The sequence below is a fragment of the Eublepharis macularius genome, chromosome 7 (assembly GCF_028583425.1).
Source record: "Eublepharis macularius isolate TG4126 chromosome 7, MPM_Emac_v1.0, whole genome shotgun sequence".
NCBI lineage: Eukaryota > Metazoa > Chordata > Lepidosauria > Squamata > Eublepharidae > Eublepharis > Eublepharis macularius.
In genome coordinates, this window is record NC_072796.1 from 110988327 (window position 1) to 111005242 (window position 16916).

At 39.7% G+C, this 16916-nt stretch overlaps 1 protein-coding gene across 2 annotated transcripts in view; it reads left to right on the top strand.

Annotated features, from left to right (window-relative positions):
* Positions 1–16916, top strand: part of MATN2 (matrilin 2) — a 79912-nt gene that overhangs the window by 33892 nt on the left and 29104 nt on the right. The window contains exons 6-14 of one of the 2 annotated variants that reach the window (XM_054985402.1): positions 4098–4220; positions 5898–6020; positions 6989–7111; positions 10862–10984; positions 12543–12665; positions 13074–13196; positions 14567–14689; positions 15721–15843; positions 16776–16898. In XM_054985402.1, coding sequence (XP_054841377.1) covers positions 4098–4220; positions 5898–6020; positions 6989–7111; positions 10862–10984; positions 12543–12665; positions 13074–13196; positions 14567–14689; positions 15721–15843; positions 16776–16898 — 1107 coding nt within the window. The remainder of the gene's footprint in view (positions 1–4097; positions 4221–5897; positions 6021–6988; positions 7112–10861; positions 10985–12542; positions 12666–13073; positions 13197–14566; positions 14690–15720; positions 15844–16775; positions 16899–16916) is intronic. The other variant, XM_054985403.1, reaches the window with a different exon arrangement.

Consider the following 16916-nt stretch of genomic DNA (forward strand, 5'->3'; position numbering starts at 1 on the left):
ACAGGTAACAGGGTCATGCTGTAAGGAAACAGTTAAAGGGACTGTAGACAATATTATTGTGCACTATTGCTGTTGTTTATTATGTTATGTCAAATTGCTTATTGTTTCAGCCCTATATCAGATTTCAACTTGTTTTCAAATTGTTTTGTAATCTGTACATCATTGAATTGTTTACTGAATGTCCCAGTTGATGATTGTATTGAAGTATACTGTACAATATGCCTTGAGTCTCAGTGAGAAAGTCAGACTATAAATGAGGGAAAATAAAATAAATATGGTTATTGTCTTCTACAAATATCAGGCAAAGTATATATGCATTTTATTCTGCTGACATAACTTTTGGGAGATATATACCACAATATAAAATTTCCAACACAAGGTTGGGATGTGGGGGTGCTGTAGTATATTCCTCCTTTCCTACCTGCAGGCCTGGAACTAAATGAGGAAAGGGAGTTAAACTTACTGTGACATCCCCTTCTGTTTTGTACCTGGACAGCAAGCAGACCATTCCCAGAGAGAAAGGGAGAAGCTCCAGTGGGGGTGGGGTACAGGGTGGAGAGGCTTGCATTTCACACGGCCCCTACTGCTACATATTTGTCACCCATTCCTAAAAAGCAGCTTGTTTTTGAGTGTTCTAGCATTAAAGTTTACAGTTGTCTCTTAGTCTTATGTAGTGGGTACAACAGTTCAAGTGATTCCCAATAACTCTTTTATTAACAGGAACATCACCACTCAAAGCACAAAACATCAAAACAGCAGTTATAGAACGCTCAACTCCCCTCCAGAACACGCCCACACTTCAACTCAACCTATAGTAATTAGCAAACACCCGGTATCCAGAAACCCTATTCGCTAGTTCATTAGTCTGTAGGGGAATCCTAATTGGCCAGCTCAACAACATGGCCAATCGGAATGCAGCTGTACAGAACCTTGCTACGAAAGCCTTTTTGCTTGAAGCTCCCAGTACACTACACCTAGCTTCCCAAAAAACTTGCTTTCTCCAAGATCAAGGAAGTTCTTTCCTACATCACTTTTGGCCCTGCCCATGCAAGAAGGAAACTTCATAGTAAGTCAATACTAAATAGAAGGGAACTTCATAGTAAGTCCAACTTTCCTTTCCCCTTGCATTGGTATTGTAAATGGTCAAAGAATCATCTCTTGACATGTACTATTAGAGTTATTGGGCTCAGAGGGCCATCTTTGATTGTGTTTTTAATGGAAAATCTGCATATTGCTTTAATAGCAATAAGCAACCTTGTTACTATTGTCCCTTAATAAATTTAATAAACATTTTCAGTAAACATTTAACTGAGGAAGAGAGAGAGACTTGACAAGGTTGCTATCACATAATTTTATTTTTTAAGAACATTTATTTTTTAAATATCACATATCTGCTAGACTGAGGAGCAAGTCCATGAATCAAAAGAATGATGGGTTGGAGCCTATGAAGCTGTAGAGCCTTCTTTGGTGCAAGGAGCTTTGCTTCAGCGGAACACTCCTCTCCTTCTGGAAGCTGTGCTGGAGGAAAACTCCACCAAATTCATGGAATCCAACACTATGTGATATATCTTTCTCATTTTTGGTACTTTATTACTATAAATGAGCATCTCTTAAAATGTACTTTGGTTAGGCTGGTGCTGACATTATTAGCTCTCATGGGGCAACTGAAAATTTGTGTTTGAGTTTTTAAAGAGAACGCTGATTATTGTTTTAATAAACATTTTCAATGAACGATTCATGCAACACTCCAGTTTTGGAACAGGAAGGCATTTTCTAGGAAAGGGGTTACACAAGTTACATGATGGAAAGTCTAAATTGCCTGGATTCCAACCAGCTGCTTTAAGTGTAAGCAAGAAACTCCCATAACATGAACGAATACTACCATCTGCTTCCCCAACATTTTCCCCAAGGTTGCATAGATCATGGCAAAGTTATGGTTCTGGGATTGTGGAAAAATACCGTTATCCAAACAACCTGAATTGTTAAAAATTAAAATGATACATTTTACAAATGATACAAATGCAGTTAGCTCATAATGGCTTTGCTGGAAGCCATTATGCAGCACTTACATGAAAGAGAACATGCTGTTCATGGACAGAAAGGAATGGTCTTTTGGCTGGTTCAAGTGCTCCTCTATAAAACTTATTTGAGATTTTATTGAGTTTAGAATTATTCAGTTTGAAGCCAGCAAGAGAGAAATGCTCAGTCTAACCTAAATGTCTTGGAGGAATTCAGATTGATTGGCAGGAATCCTGTTTAGGTTTACATTGAGATACACAGTAGGCATTTGACAGGAGTAAAAGTTTTGGGAAATTGACCTTGGACAATGTAGAATATGCATATTTAATATTTGTATTGAATAGTTTATGTCCCTTTGAATCAGCCTTTACAAAGCTGGTTTGTTATCCTCGCTAAATATTTATATGTTTATATGTAGAGAATATAAATCACTGGAATAACTATAACATGCTCTTGCTGCCACCAAAAGGCAATGAGCAAAGTAAACAAGTCAGTGCGGACTCTTAAGCTGTGCTAGTAATCTTTTCATTTTGGATATCTTAAATTTGGCATACAGAACCAAATGTTTCTTTCCCATCCTCTGCACCAAGTAACTGTTGAGTTGCCAGGTCCTCAGCTGGAGATAGTTGCACAAACCTCTAAAGACTCTGACAGTGCAGTCCTAAGCAGGTCTACTCAGAATCTTTCTCAGGTTTATTCAGTGTGCTTACACCCAGAAAAGTGTTCTTAGGATTGCACTGTGAGACTGATTTCACACGCATTAGATAATGTGCTTTCAATGCACTTTAGCGACTTGCAAACAGTTGCTAAAGTATATTGAAAGTGCATTAGAAGTGCATTATCCAACATATGTGAAAGCAGCATAAAAGTCTCTTTGCTCATCCTGCACTGCCAATTGGCTCTGGGGCAGAAGTACAGTATCCTGATGGCAACAGCTGGTAAGGAAAATTGATGGTGAAACATGGCAAAAAATGGGAAAGATGCACCTTTCTGGAAGCCATCATCATCATCTCAGTGTTTGTTTCCTCACAAGAAATTAATGTATAGAGAGGAAACTCAACATGCAGATGCCATTTTTTCCAGCAGCCTTATTTGGATGTAATTTGTTGGGCAGAGTCACCAGAGTTGAGTTGATTTTGGCTGCACTAAATGAGCTGTATATTGACACTGAAGCAGGTGTCAATATACAGCTCATTTAGCTGCTTATGTACTTGAATCTCTATGGTGATTGGTTTAAGGTTTACAGAATGTCAGATGGAATATGACACTATTCCTAAAGCCCTGCAAGGGCTTATGCAAGCAGCTCTTATTCTTGCAGGTGCTATTTTGATGTTTTCAGTTCCTACAGTCTAGATCTGCTTCTGTTTCTGGTTGATCCTCACCAGTCCACACAGCTGGCAGGGATGTACACAGGATATGTGTGTACTGTGTGGGTCACTTAACTGCTTTCCTACCTTGACTTTAGGAAAATGTGGAATGTTTCCTTTTACCCAGGGAATCACTGTGAAATTTCCTGTATTCCCACTTCTTGTCTTCCTAATTGTATAGCACCAAACAGTGCTGAACCAGAGGGATAAATAGAAAGCCGCCATCTAAATGCATTTTAGGAATGAAATCCATGTTAGGCACTCCATTAGCATTGTAGTGATGAAGTGTCTGGAGAAGTTATTTTCAAGATGTCAATTTCAATGGACAGTCTGCCATTCCCTGAGTGTAACACTGCAGTTCCATTCTAGTGACTAAATCAAAAAGCACTCATTGTCTGCCTCTTTCAGCAGCACCTGACTGAGATCTGAGGAATTGTCAATACTATGTACATTCAGTAAAAGTGGCTTGGAAACTGAAGAGAATCAGCAGAGCAGGATTTGCTTGCTTCCCCCCCCCCCTCTGCAGCCCAGAATGCCCCCTAAAATGCTGCTTGTTGGGGACAGGGAACCCCAGACACAGCATAAGGAGGAACTGGAGGGCTTAAGAGGGAAGGGGGAATCAGCGAATATTGCCTTCTCCTTCCATCAGTGGAAATCTTCCACTGCATCCTAGTGAACCTTGCTTAAAATTTATCTTTCTTTGTATTTCAGTTGTGGATCACTGTGCCTTGAATAACCAAGGCTGTCAACATGAGTGTGTTAGTACCAAAGACTCCTACTACTGTCAGTGTCGCAAAGGATTCATTCTAAATCCAGATAAAAAGACATGCAGACGTAAGTTATCTGTATCTATGCTGACTTGTATCCACTTGTGTGCTGAAGAGACTTCATACATTATGGATAGCAAGAAATGTGGGTTTACAGTCCCATTTAAAGGAAGGAGCCAGCATACAGTAAAAGACTTGTATGTGGCAAGTCCTAGATTCAATGCCTGACATTGCAGATCAAAAGGACAAGGGCTACAAAGGATTGGATCCAGACTAAATTGCCTGAAAGGCTACCACACTTCTACTGTTTTAGAGTATGTGTAAAAAAGAATAGTCCAGGAAGGCATTTTTTCAGCTGGTCCATTTGCAGAAGTATTTACAATTAATTGATCACAGGTTTCTTTGTTCTTTCTCCATTGCTTCACCTGACTAGTCTTTAAAAAAAAAGAGGAAGGCATTTTTACAAAGAGAATAGGGCTGTAGGAAAACTGTAATTGTTAAGGGAATAAAGGGCTGTAGTTTGTGGCACTGCTTATTTTATATATTCTTTGTTTTTACTGATTTCCAAACTAATCCAATCTTATTATAAAGTTTTTTATATGTCTTATGCTATTCCTATTGTATTACTAAAGTATGTAATCTGCCTTGAATCTTAGCGAGTAATAAATAAATAAAATAAAATTTTCACCAATTCCCTCTTCTTACTGCAGGTCCCCCTTCAGAGTATCCCCCCAGAACCGTATTTCATGAAAATCAGTGGGCTGCAGTGGGGGTGGGGTGACAGAAGATCCCCATCCTGCCCCTGGAAAAGTTAGTCTGAATGCAACCCAAAGACTGCGAACTATGTCAGGCTGAAACCTTGCAAATCTGCTGCCTTGTCAGAGTAGAGAATATTAGGTTAGAGAATCTAGCCATTTATCATGTTTTTGTCTTGCCCTTCTTCCAAGGTGCTCAGGGCACCATAGATAGTTCTTCACTCTCTCTCAAATAGAATCCTGTTAGGTGGGTTAGGCTGAAGAAATGTCTGTCCCAAAGTAACTTATGGCTCAATGGAAATTTGAACATTCGGACCCAGCATTCTAACCACTGTACCACATTGGCTCTAAAGAATTCAGAGTACAAGACCACTTCATATGCTCATGCATATTGCACACATAACCACCTTGAGGACCCTATTTGGGGCAAGAAAGAGGCATACAAATGTCTTAAGAATAAACAACAGTACTATATAAAAATGGTGGAAAGTACATAGTAAATTACATTTATTTTAAAAAGTATTTTAAACTCGCTGGTGAAACTGATATTTCATTAGTGTTTTAGTTGCTTTTTATGTGGGTCTTTTGGGCACAGAGTGCTTTTTAGTTTGTTTTAATCCATTTTAACTGCTGTGTGTTTTATGCAATTGACTGGTGCCACAGTATTATTGCATTGATGGTTTTATTTTATTTATTTGTATCTACTTTCTGTTGGAAACTGGAGTGGTTTTAAATGAAATAGACATGTAGAATATTTTATATATACACTTTAAAACACAAAACAGGTTCCTACCAATGCCTTAAAGCCTTTTCCACTGAGCGAAGGGATTCATAGGATCCAACCCATAATGTGTGAAGCGACCTTTATTCAGTGAAGAATACTTCTAATATTAGGACTTTTAAAATTAAGAATTTAAGGAGCAAGGCACTTGCATTGATTACAGCCTGATCACTACTGTCCTTGATTTCCCCCCCCCCCCTCTTTTCAGGGCCCAATCACTGTGCTCTACAGAATCATGGCTGTCAGCAAGAGTGTGTAAATACAGACGAATCTTACTTCTGCCAGTGCCAGCAAGGATTTACTCTCAATGCAGATAAAAGAACTTGCAAAAGTACGTTGTCCTAAAGTGTATAGTAAGTTCATCTCTTTTTACTTCTCACCATCCCTGTCACAACCGTTCTTCAGTGATGTTAATCTGTGCCCTTTTCTATGATAAGCTAACTTTGGATATGTCAAAAGGACATATACATCCCCTTTATAATATATGAAATATCCATCACCGTCATACACCCAGTAACACCAAGTATTATTTGTGTGGAGGGAGGATTCTTTGGTTGCTGCCCCACATTTGTGGAACTGCTGTCCCTTGGAGATCTGTCAGGCCGGGGCATCTTTCAGAACAACTGCACAACTTTAAAAATTTTGTTCTGGCTTTTGGTATCTGGCAGTGCAAACCTGACAGAGTTCTATTGAAATTAATGGGTTTAGAAGGACTAACTCTGCTTAAAATTGCACTACAAGTTGGGATGGAATGTGAGAGGCAGCGTTGTGTAGCGGTTATAGAGACTTAGGTTAAAATTCCCACTCTGCCACGGAAGCTCACTGGGTGACTCTGGACCAGTCACACGCTGGAGAAGAGGACAATGTAATCAAGGTGGAAGAGAACAACATAAGCCACTGAAGTAAATAAAATAAATAATAACATGTTATGTTTTATCGCATAATAGATGCTCTGATGCAGGGTGCTTTTTTACTGGCAACTTTGTTATCACAAATGCAGTCTGTGAACTTCGGAGGATATCATACAAAAATCAAAAGATTTTAACAAGGCACACATTTGTGTACCACATCTTTGGCACGCAAATATTCTTAGAATGACTTTCATGGTCTAGAAACCTTCTGTATATTCACCCTTGCAACAATCATGATTGCCTAGAAGCTTGGAAGTAATTCTTGCTGTTGTTGATGGCTAAAACCGGATGGGAAGGTGGGATTTTTTAACAGCTTTATGTGTTGGTTTTAATTATTGTTTTAATTGCTGCTTTAAAAAGCATGTCTGACTTTTTCCTTTTCTCATAGGAATAAATTTCTGTGCTTTGGGAAAACATGGTTGTGAACACCAGTGTGTTAACACTGAAGACTCATATGTGTGCAGATGCCGAACTGGTTACACCCTGAACTATGACCGTAAGACATGCAGAAGTGAGTATGTTAAACCGTCTGGTGCAGATAGCTTGTACTGAGGACTGGGCTTCGAAAAGATAAGCATCCACACGCTTTTATAAATATGGGCTTTTTAAAGTCCAACAGTAGTCACTTGTCCTAAGATAATTCTAGTGACTTGCATATGTTTACACAGCAAATAAAATGATTGTTACAAACTTCTGGAAAGAGGAACTTTTTACTGTTGAGCATATTTGAGGTTTTCATAAAAGTGTGTCCTATAGTTAGGCTGCTTTCACACACTGGATAATGCACTTTGAATGCACTTTAGCAAATATTTACACATGCATGAAAGCAGCCATACAGTAACTGAAACAATGAGAATGGATGTATCTGGGTCTGTCTGTTCCTTTGTTTTCCCAGGCTTTCCTGAATACAGCTCTTGGTCCATATTTGCAACTTCACATATAAAGACAGTTTAGTAGATAAATTACTTCTCAAAAATACTTTCGTTTCCTTAGCACTCTATTGCACTTATAAAAAACTGTGGGCACTGCATTTCTTGTTCTGTTTAATTTCATTTCATTATTTCCTTTCAGGATGTGAGGTAGCAAGATAGCAGGGCAGCAAGATAGCAGGGAGGACTTACCAGCTCATGGCGGGCCCTTGCCAGCAATGACATATCACTGGCAACACGCTGATATTGCCTCCAGAAGTGATTTTATCACATCACTGCTACCTGGAACCACTCTGGTATTTGGGCAAAAACTTGATGGCTTTTGTCCAAATACTAGGACTTAACCAGGTGTGATGAAATTACTTCCAGGTGGGGCTTTTTTCAGCGGGAACACTGTGGAATGGAGTTCCGGCACCTCTCATGTCCGGTGGCCCCGCCCCCAGACAGAGATAATTTCCCCTGGAGGAAATGGCCATTTTGTGAGGGGGGCCTGTGTATTTCTCCCTCATTTCCCTCTTGAGAGTTCCACCACCCCTTTTCCCATAAAAAAAGCCCTGCTTCCAGGTGTACAGGAAATGATGTCACAACATTGCCTGGAAGAACCCGCTATGATTTGGTATGTCCCCTGTTTTCCTCCATTTCTTCTACCATCAGCCAGCCAGCAGTGTGTGTGGGGTATGGGCTGGGGGGAGGGATTCTCTACCCCCAGTGAGGGGCTGGCAACCGTATTTTTTTTTAAAGAAATATAAAGAAAATAATCGAGTGTAAACAGAGCAGCACTTGCAGAAGTGGACTTCCTCATTCCATTCTCTCTCTGCAACTTACCGTGAATTGTATCTCCAGGAGTCACAATATTGCAGTGCAGCTTTGCAGTGGAGGATGGAGGAATTGACAAAAAGTTGCCTCCTTTTTCTGCCACCAGTAGAAAACATAGTTAGGATCTAGTTCATGTCACTGTACTCAAAAACTTGAATATGTTGTCATACTAATATCTTGATTTTCAGAGTGGGGGGAGTTGTTACCATTTTAAGTTGTGCAAGAATCATAATGCTGTAAGTTTTGTCTGTCTCTTCTACTATTAACAGTATTAAATTTGCTCATTAAAATGTCAAAACAAGGGAAGGGTCCAAAACTGCAGAAACCCACTTATCTACAAATTTATCATTATGCAGCTTCAGCATAATCACTACAGGATTTTGTTATCAGTCTTAATATCTTTCTTTCTTCTGCAGTTCTGTTTTCAAAGTAACATAATAATCTGAGAGTATCCATTGCCATTATGTATAGTGGTTTGTTTATCTTAAGAGTTTGGGGTTTTGTTTTTTACAATTTGCTTGACTCTGAGAACTGTGCTATTTATGAAAAATGAACTCATGGAAAATGGAGACTATGCCAACCGAAACACTAGAACCAACAGACACTTCAGTCTCAAACTCACTTGTTTAAGTCAATGTTATTTGTGACTTCAGGACTCTTCTTTTTGTTTTAAGGGAATATTTTTACATTCAAATGTTGGAGAGGGTTGGATCATTTCGAAAAGCAGATTCTTCAGGGCTTGTTGGTCATATATGTAATGAAGACGAGAGGCAGAAATGATGAATTCTGTCTCTCATTCTCTTTCCTTCTTTGGATATAATTTATTTCAGTTCTTAAGATATTGCGAATTTGAGCTTTATGATGCACTAAATTTTGCAACAACTATATACACACTAGCTTGGAGCAAAAAGTGTTGTATTATTAAGATGAGGCTCATCTTCTATTCGTTCTCCGTAACTCTCTAACTTCATTGTTTCTCTTAGGCTAGTCTTCGCTTGCAATGAATTGGTGGGGCAGGATGGGTGGGTGGGAGGGATGGGCAATAAAAGGTTTGTGCATTTCAGATGCAGGCTGGCCTTTTCTATTCACAACTGCAGCATGCAGGAAGACACAGTTTCACACACACACACACACACACACACACGCACACACACACACAGCAATTTTGCTGTCTTCAAATTGTCCCATGGAGCCACTATTTACTTAATTTTCACAGCGCCTCAAAAATCAACGTGAAGCTGCTTCTCCCAACATACTGCAGCTGCCAGCAGAAAAGGTCCAGCATGTGTTGGAGGCTCAAAATTCCCAGGGCATGTCTGATACAAAACCCTAGCATTGTCCCCAACAAACACAAGGACAAGTTCATAACCTGAAGACTGACTCTTAATCTAGTAAGCGTACGTTCCACTGTTCTCTGAGTGCCTTCCCTCCTTAAACAGCATAGCACATTTGTACTGCAGTGCAAACAGAAGGTAATGGCTGATACTTGAGTGCCAGTGACTGATAATGAAAGAAGTAGCCAGCATGGTGCAACGGTTAGGGTGTCAGACTAGGATCTGGGAGACCAAGGTTTGAATCCCCATTCTGCCATGGAAGCAATCTGGGTAACCTTGGGCCCCACGTTCTCAGCCTAACCTACTTGCTAGGGTTGTTGTGTGGATAAAATGGAGGGAGAAGAGAATAGTATAAGCCACTTTAGTTTCCCACTGAGGAAAAATATGGGATAAAAATGAAGTAAATAAATAAAATAAATAAGTCCGTAGATCTCCTCGCTTAACACTTTTGAGTAAGCTTCCCCATAGGTGAGTGGCCTCTGCTGCAGTCGTGGAAACCACAGGGCCAGAGTGTCTGTGCAGTGCCGGCTCACACAGAGCCTTTCTCTATGCCATTTTTATACCCAGGGAAGATCCGAAAGGGTAACTTTGAGATTTTTTTTCCTATTTGAACTGGCCCCAAGACTGGACTGTAAAAATTCTGAAGAATGTCTACTAGCAGTAAACGAAAGGAGTGACTTGATTGAGAGAAGTCTTTTTCCTTTCCTGTCAGATCTGTTTTTCTTTCCAGAAATGTGCTTTGCTCTGTACTACTAGAGCCAGCATAGTTACACTGAACATTCATAAAAGCACGTATTGGCTGTGCCTCCTAGTTGCTCTTCATCATGAGACACAGTCCATTTCAAAAGTTAATTAATCTCTACTGCATGTGTGTATCTGGCGTTCCTCTCTTCTCTTGGTAATGTCTCCCTTCCTAGCTACACAACCATGATAATGTGCAAAAGATTAGTGTTGTGTTTCTTCAATGTACACAATGAAATTGTAGCTCTCATGCAGTCAAACCTTTTGACTTTACGTGAGCTAGGATGTTACTATTACTGCTCAAAAAACGTATGCAGTAGTTATATGGAATGTCTGATGACTAAAAGCGTTATCCTTTGTTCTTACTGGATTTTTACGTATATGGATTTGAAGACTTTAAATTTGTAATGCATTCTTTTCCATTGCTAAAACCTGACTCAGGAGTAGACCACTGTGCTGAGAACAACCATGGTTGCGAGCAACTGTGTGTGAACACACGGGAGTCCTATGTCTGCCAGTGTTCTGAAGGATACATCATTAATGAGGATCTAAAGACTTGTTCACGTGAGTCTCTTGATCAGGGTGCTGTATAGAATTAAAGGGGAGAAAGCAAACTGATTTTAGGTACTCATATTGCTTAATATAGTACATGCCAATTAACTAGAAAAGCTCAAGATTAGAAACTGGCCTGTACTTTGCAATATTGATAAAGCAGAAAGCCAGTATGTGTGTGTGTGTGTGTGTGTGTGTGTGTGTGTGTGTATATGTGTGTATGTATATACATATGTGTGTATGTATATATACGTGTGTGTGTATATACACACACATACATATACATATATATACATATACATGTATATATATATACATATACACACACACACACACACACATATATACTGTGTGTATATATGTGTGTATGTGTATATATGTGTGTGTGTGTGTGTCTACACACACACACACACACAAGTGAATGTCCCATTGCATTTACCCCAGCTGTTGCCTAGGAATGGTTTCTTGTGATAACAGTACTAGATGAGGGCTACTGTACCTACACTGCTAAAGATAAAATCCTGATTTGTTTTTAGTCATTTGTTAAGACTCTCAGCTTGTGGTTGAGCAGAGGGAATGTGAAGCTATAACCCAGAGGGGAAAATATAGAAAAATAAGCTTAAGGAACAGTGCATTTTAGGAGAAAGAGTTAGTGCTGGCTGTTCTAATCCAGTCCTGAGGGTCTGTTTGATCCATGCTAGCCAAAAAATGCAACTTGCCTTTTTAAATAGTTTTTATTAACCCAGCGAATGGAAACAGCTTTTTCCTGAGTAGTAGGGAAAATGTTTATGGGGTTTTATTTTTCCCCAGGCAGTGATTGGGATTTTCATCAAAAGCTCTAATATGTTACATTCACTCTGGACTTGTGTCTGTTAAGCCCTGATCTTATCATTATTCCTCTAGGATGTCGCTTCTGCTTGCCAGTTCACCCCATTTATTATTTGGAAGCAAGCTCTGTTCTACTTTGGAGTTTCCTGTGAATGTCTAAAAAAATCTCTGGTCATATTACTCAGTTGCTACAAAAGATAATAATTGCTTAAATCAGCAGCAGAATCAAAGCACTTATTCTAGTGCTAACATAAAAAATGATTAGAAAACATGTGGGCAAAACATCCTTCATCGGTTACTGAAACACCTTGGTAGCAAGGTTACTTATTACCAAGTGGTACTTATGCAGATGAACTGTGTACATTTGGAGTTCTGGCTTGGAGCTACAAGGTTCATCTGTATATGACATCTTCTTCTTCTCACTCTGGCACTTTACTGCTAAATCAGGAGAAAATTCAGCCACTATAAAATGAGATGTGGAACCGGAGGACAAATCTTTCCAGTTTATTCACATTCCATACAGTGAAGGCTGAGTTGCGAATCTGTTGATTTCCCCTTTCCTTGCAGGCCCTCTTGCCACTAGGGACTTGCCAGAGCATTTCATGGAGATCAGTGGGCTGTAGTGGGGGTGGGGGAGGCAAGGGAAGCAGGAAAGTTCCATTCTGCTGATGGAAAATTTAGTCTGGATCCATCCTGAAATCGTTAGATACTTTTTTGATTGGCAACCTCCTCTCCTTTTCAGGAATAGACTATTGCTTGCTGAGTGACCATGGCTGTGAGCATACTTGTGTGAATAGCGATAGGTCTTATGTATGCCAGTGCTTTGAAGGATATGTGCTGCATAGCGATGGGAGAACCTGTAAAAGTAAGCTTTATTTTTTTTCTACCCTGTTTACTTTTGGACAGGGTGGAGGGATTTTCAGACTTGACTAGTACATTTTTTTCCTTAAACGTTACTATGAAATGGGGCAGTGTATAGGGATGAGGATCCAAAACCAGATTGGGAAGGTGAAGGAGGGGCTGTTGGGAAAGGGAACAGCAGACTGAACTCATGAAACTGTCTTGTGCTGATTTCAAACCATTGATCTATTGAGGTCAATATTGTCTACTTTGATTGGCAGCCGCTCTCCATCATCTCAGGCAGAGGTCTTTCACATTGCCTGGTACTGATCCTTTTAATTGGAGAAGCCATGGATTCAACTGGGGGCTTTTGGTGCATTAAGTATTGTTTCTGTTACAAATGTTTTACCAAAAATGCATTATTTGATTTCAGGGAAAGATTTATGCAAATCGGTGAACCATGGCTGTGAACACTTTTGTGTCAGTGATGGCAGTTCCTATGTCTGCAAGTGCCATGAGGGGTTCATACTGACAGAGGATGGGAAAACCTGCAGAAGTAAGCAAAGAAATGCTGCTTTTCCACCAGCAGTAGTCTGCATTTTGTTGTGTAGTCTAAATAAATCTGCAGCGCATTCAGTGAGTTGTATTCAATGAACTAAAAGTGGAGTTTTCCTCACAAAACAGACCTTTTCCACCTCCTCCCTCCTGCCGCAGCTTCCCCCCCCCCCCCCCGCACAACCTTTGCAGTGCTGCACCTGGGCTCCAGGGAAGTGGCAGGAACAGTGCTAGGTGCAACATGAAGGTCTGTGGTAGGAAGAGTGAAAAGTTACCCCTGGTTGGTCTGTTTTTCTCTATGCTGTGCTACTGATATTGATATTGAACTATCCAATGTTAGCTTTTTGCCAGTGGAAGGACACTTCTGTTGGCAGGAGAAGAGGAAGAACTTTATGGACATACCATCCGTGATAAGCTGAGGTTCTGAGATCACTAAAGCAACCTTACCATTTCCCTGAGAGAAATCCACTCCAAGTACTATTAATCCTAGTTTTAAACCCCCAAAATTTCTCATATGGTCTATTTTTAAACAGAAAGAAAGCATGTGAGCGAGGGTGGCTAAATCCTTTCCCATTCTGCACCAAACCTCATTGCGCCCTTCTTTCAGAATTTTTCTCTCAGTCATCTCATATCCAGTATCAGGGCTTGTCTGAGAGACAAAAAATATGAAAGCATAGGAAGCCAGCAAGGTAAAGTGTGGGAAGGCCAGGACTGAGCTCCCCTCACCTGCAAGCTCTATTGTTGATTAAACCAGCCACCACTTTTCTTTCTTTACATGACTGGATGGATTCACTCTCAAGGATCCCGTTTATTATTATATACTGTTTGTACCACACAACTTTCTTTGTTGTGTTGCCAGACGTCTGCTTTTGCTTATAGTGCAAGTGAGAATATTAATTGCATATAAAACAGATTGTTTTTTACCCATCTGCCTAAAATTTAACAGGGAAGGGTTCCTTGGGTGAGGGGCAGAATCTCTCAAAGTTCCATCTCAAATGGATGGAGAAAAAAATTACAACTGGAAGTGTTTTTCCCCCTTGAAAACACTCTAAATAAATAAATAAAGCAAAACACATGTAATATAAGAAAAAATATTTAACTAAAACTAATAAAAAATGGGTGGGAATGGATTGTGACATGGCTACAGGGAAAATGCCTGAGCCAATAAATACAATGGTTCTGCAATACAGGAGGGATTCCTATTGGAGGAGGAGGGTGAAACCTCCAGAAATTGCGTGGTAAACCCTGCCCTGCTATTTCCTGTGTAATTTAAATTTAACGATGAAAGCTGGGTATGATTTGAGCTTTGCAACCTTTCTTTGCCTTTTGTTTCATGTCACAAGCTGCATGAATTATCTAAATTACCTGTAGGTAAAGACCTCTGCAAATCGATTGATCATGACTGTGAACACCTCTGTGTCAACAACGATTACTCATATACCTGCAAATGCCATGAAGGATTTGTACTAAGGGATGATGGGCATACCTGCAGATGTAAGCTCTTTGGTCTTCACTATTGCTTGTGCATTGCAGTCCGTTCAATTTCTTTCATTTTTGTAACTCATTCCAAAAGGGACTGATTCATTATTGGGTTGTTCTTGTATGGTTTTGATTCATTTTTGTTTCTTTCATTACTGTTGTTTTATTTTCATAATTCTATTTCATTATTATTTCCCGCTGGTTTCAATGGAAGATTCTTTTCTTGGGTCTGAACCCTCATGCTTTCCCATTGAAACTGGACAAAACTCAGGGGCATGGTAGTATTCCCCAAGGAATACACATTAACAAACTTCAGACAGATGGAATGAAGAAGCTGTCCTTTATGAGGCCATGAAAGTCACCCAAGTTTAACATTAAAATCTATGGGGGAATTGATAGGACAGATTCCACGTAGTAACACAGTCAGCACTGCAGCCACTGAGCTTGAAGAACAGTAGCAGGAGGAAGAGGCAGACTGACAAGGCAAGGTCATTTGGTGGCTCAAGTTGGGTAAGGCATCTAGGCAGGCAGGCAGCAGGAGGAAGACCTTGCTTGGATGGGGGATAAGGTTTGGTGAGCAACAGGCAATCAGGAGTGCAGACTTCAGGGGAAAATTTGGCACAGCAGGGCAAGCTTTGAGAGGAGAAAGGAAAGCAAATACCCACCCCGTACCCTTCAGGATTGGAATACCTCACACATGTATGTGAGCCTAGTGGCCACAGCTTGCAGTCAATCAAAAAAGCACAGAGCCTCTTGTTCCCCTAAGGATCACTGGGTTCTATCTATGCCTTTATTGAATATACCAGCTGCCGTGTAAAAGTGAAATCAATAGAGGCAGAGAGTGCAATAACAAAAAAAACCAGAACAAAAGGAAATCATATTTTTTTTCTGTTATAGGCTATTCAGATGAGTAACTTGCTTTATTTCATATTAATTATGATAGTTATGGGAACACCCCATTTTTGTAATTATTTATAATTAATAATGAAAGAAATGCACTAGTGTAGTAGAAGTGTTTTAACCAGTACACTTTTAACTTTATCCAGATGAAGATGTTTGCAAGTCAGTTCCACATGGATGTCAGCATGTCTGTCTCAATAATAAAGATTCATTCATCTGCAAATGCCATGAGGGATTTATACTGACTGAGGATAAGAAAACATGTAGAAGTAAGAAATTTTCATTCCTCCCCTCCCTGCAAGCCATTTAATTGCATAATTATTTGTTTGGAAGATGTTTACACTTAGAAATGCAAAGAGGCTTACAATAAATAGTGCAGTGATATAAATAAAGCCTTTCTGATGTAAACAGATAACTTTGAAACTTTTTATTTGCAACAAATGTTCCAAGAATCCTCTAGAATACTTAAATTAGTTTAGCAGGATTTGAGTCCAACAAGATTTTCAGTGTGTAAGTTTTCGAGAATCAGAGCTTCCCTTCTTCCTGCTAGAAAAGAATGGGAAGGTATACAGAGGAAAGCCACCTGTTCTTTATTGTATTACATTTCTTAGTTTAACACTTGTTCCCTTTTCCCAGGGAACTCTGGAATCTAGAGTTCCTTGAAGGGACCTAGAGATCCCTAGCAAATCACCAAACTACAATTCCAGGGTTGGTGTGTAAGTGTAATTGTGTGCATAAAGCCATAATAATTAAACTTCTATAAAACTGCAGTTAGAGTTTATCTTTTTTTCCTACTTCCAGTTTCTTTGCCTTATGTCTGAGTACCTCCAGAGATTCAAGTCCAGCCAATTTCATTCAAATGTCCTGGGGTTTATAGGAATCACCAAGGCCCTGAAAAACTTCTTCACTGCTACAACAAAGCAGAAAGGTGAAATAGCCCTGCAAGTGCTTGCCAGATGGCTGATGGGAGAATCCAGTCCACAGGCATCAGCCTCTTAAACTGGTTGGGGAGTTAGTTTCATCTCTAGCCTAGTGAAGAAACTAGGTGGACAGACCTGAGGCAATCTTCCTTTCTCTTTGTAGCTATCAGTGCACTTCTGTTAAAATGTATGAAACACTTGACCTAACTACTTTCTATTTTTTATGAAGGAAAAAATATTCTGATATATTCACCTAAATATGTTTAATCTTTTTTTCCCAGTCAAAGACATTTGCAATTCCATGGAGCATGGCTGTGAACATATCTGCATTAATAACAATAATTCGTATGTCTGTAAATGCCATGAGGGATTCCTGCTAGAAGAGAATGGGAAGGCATGCAGAAGTAAGCCACCTGATCTTT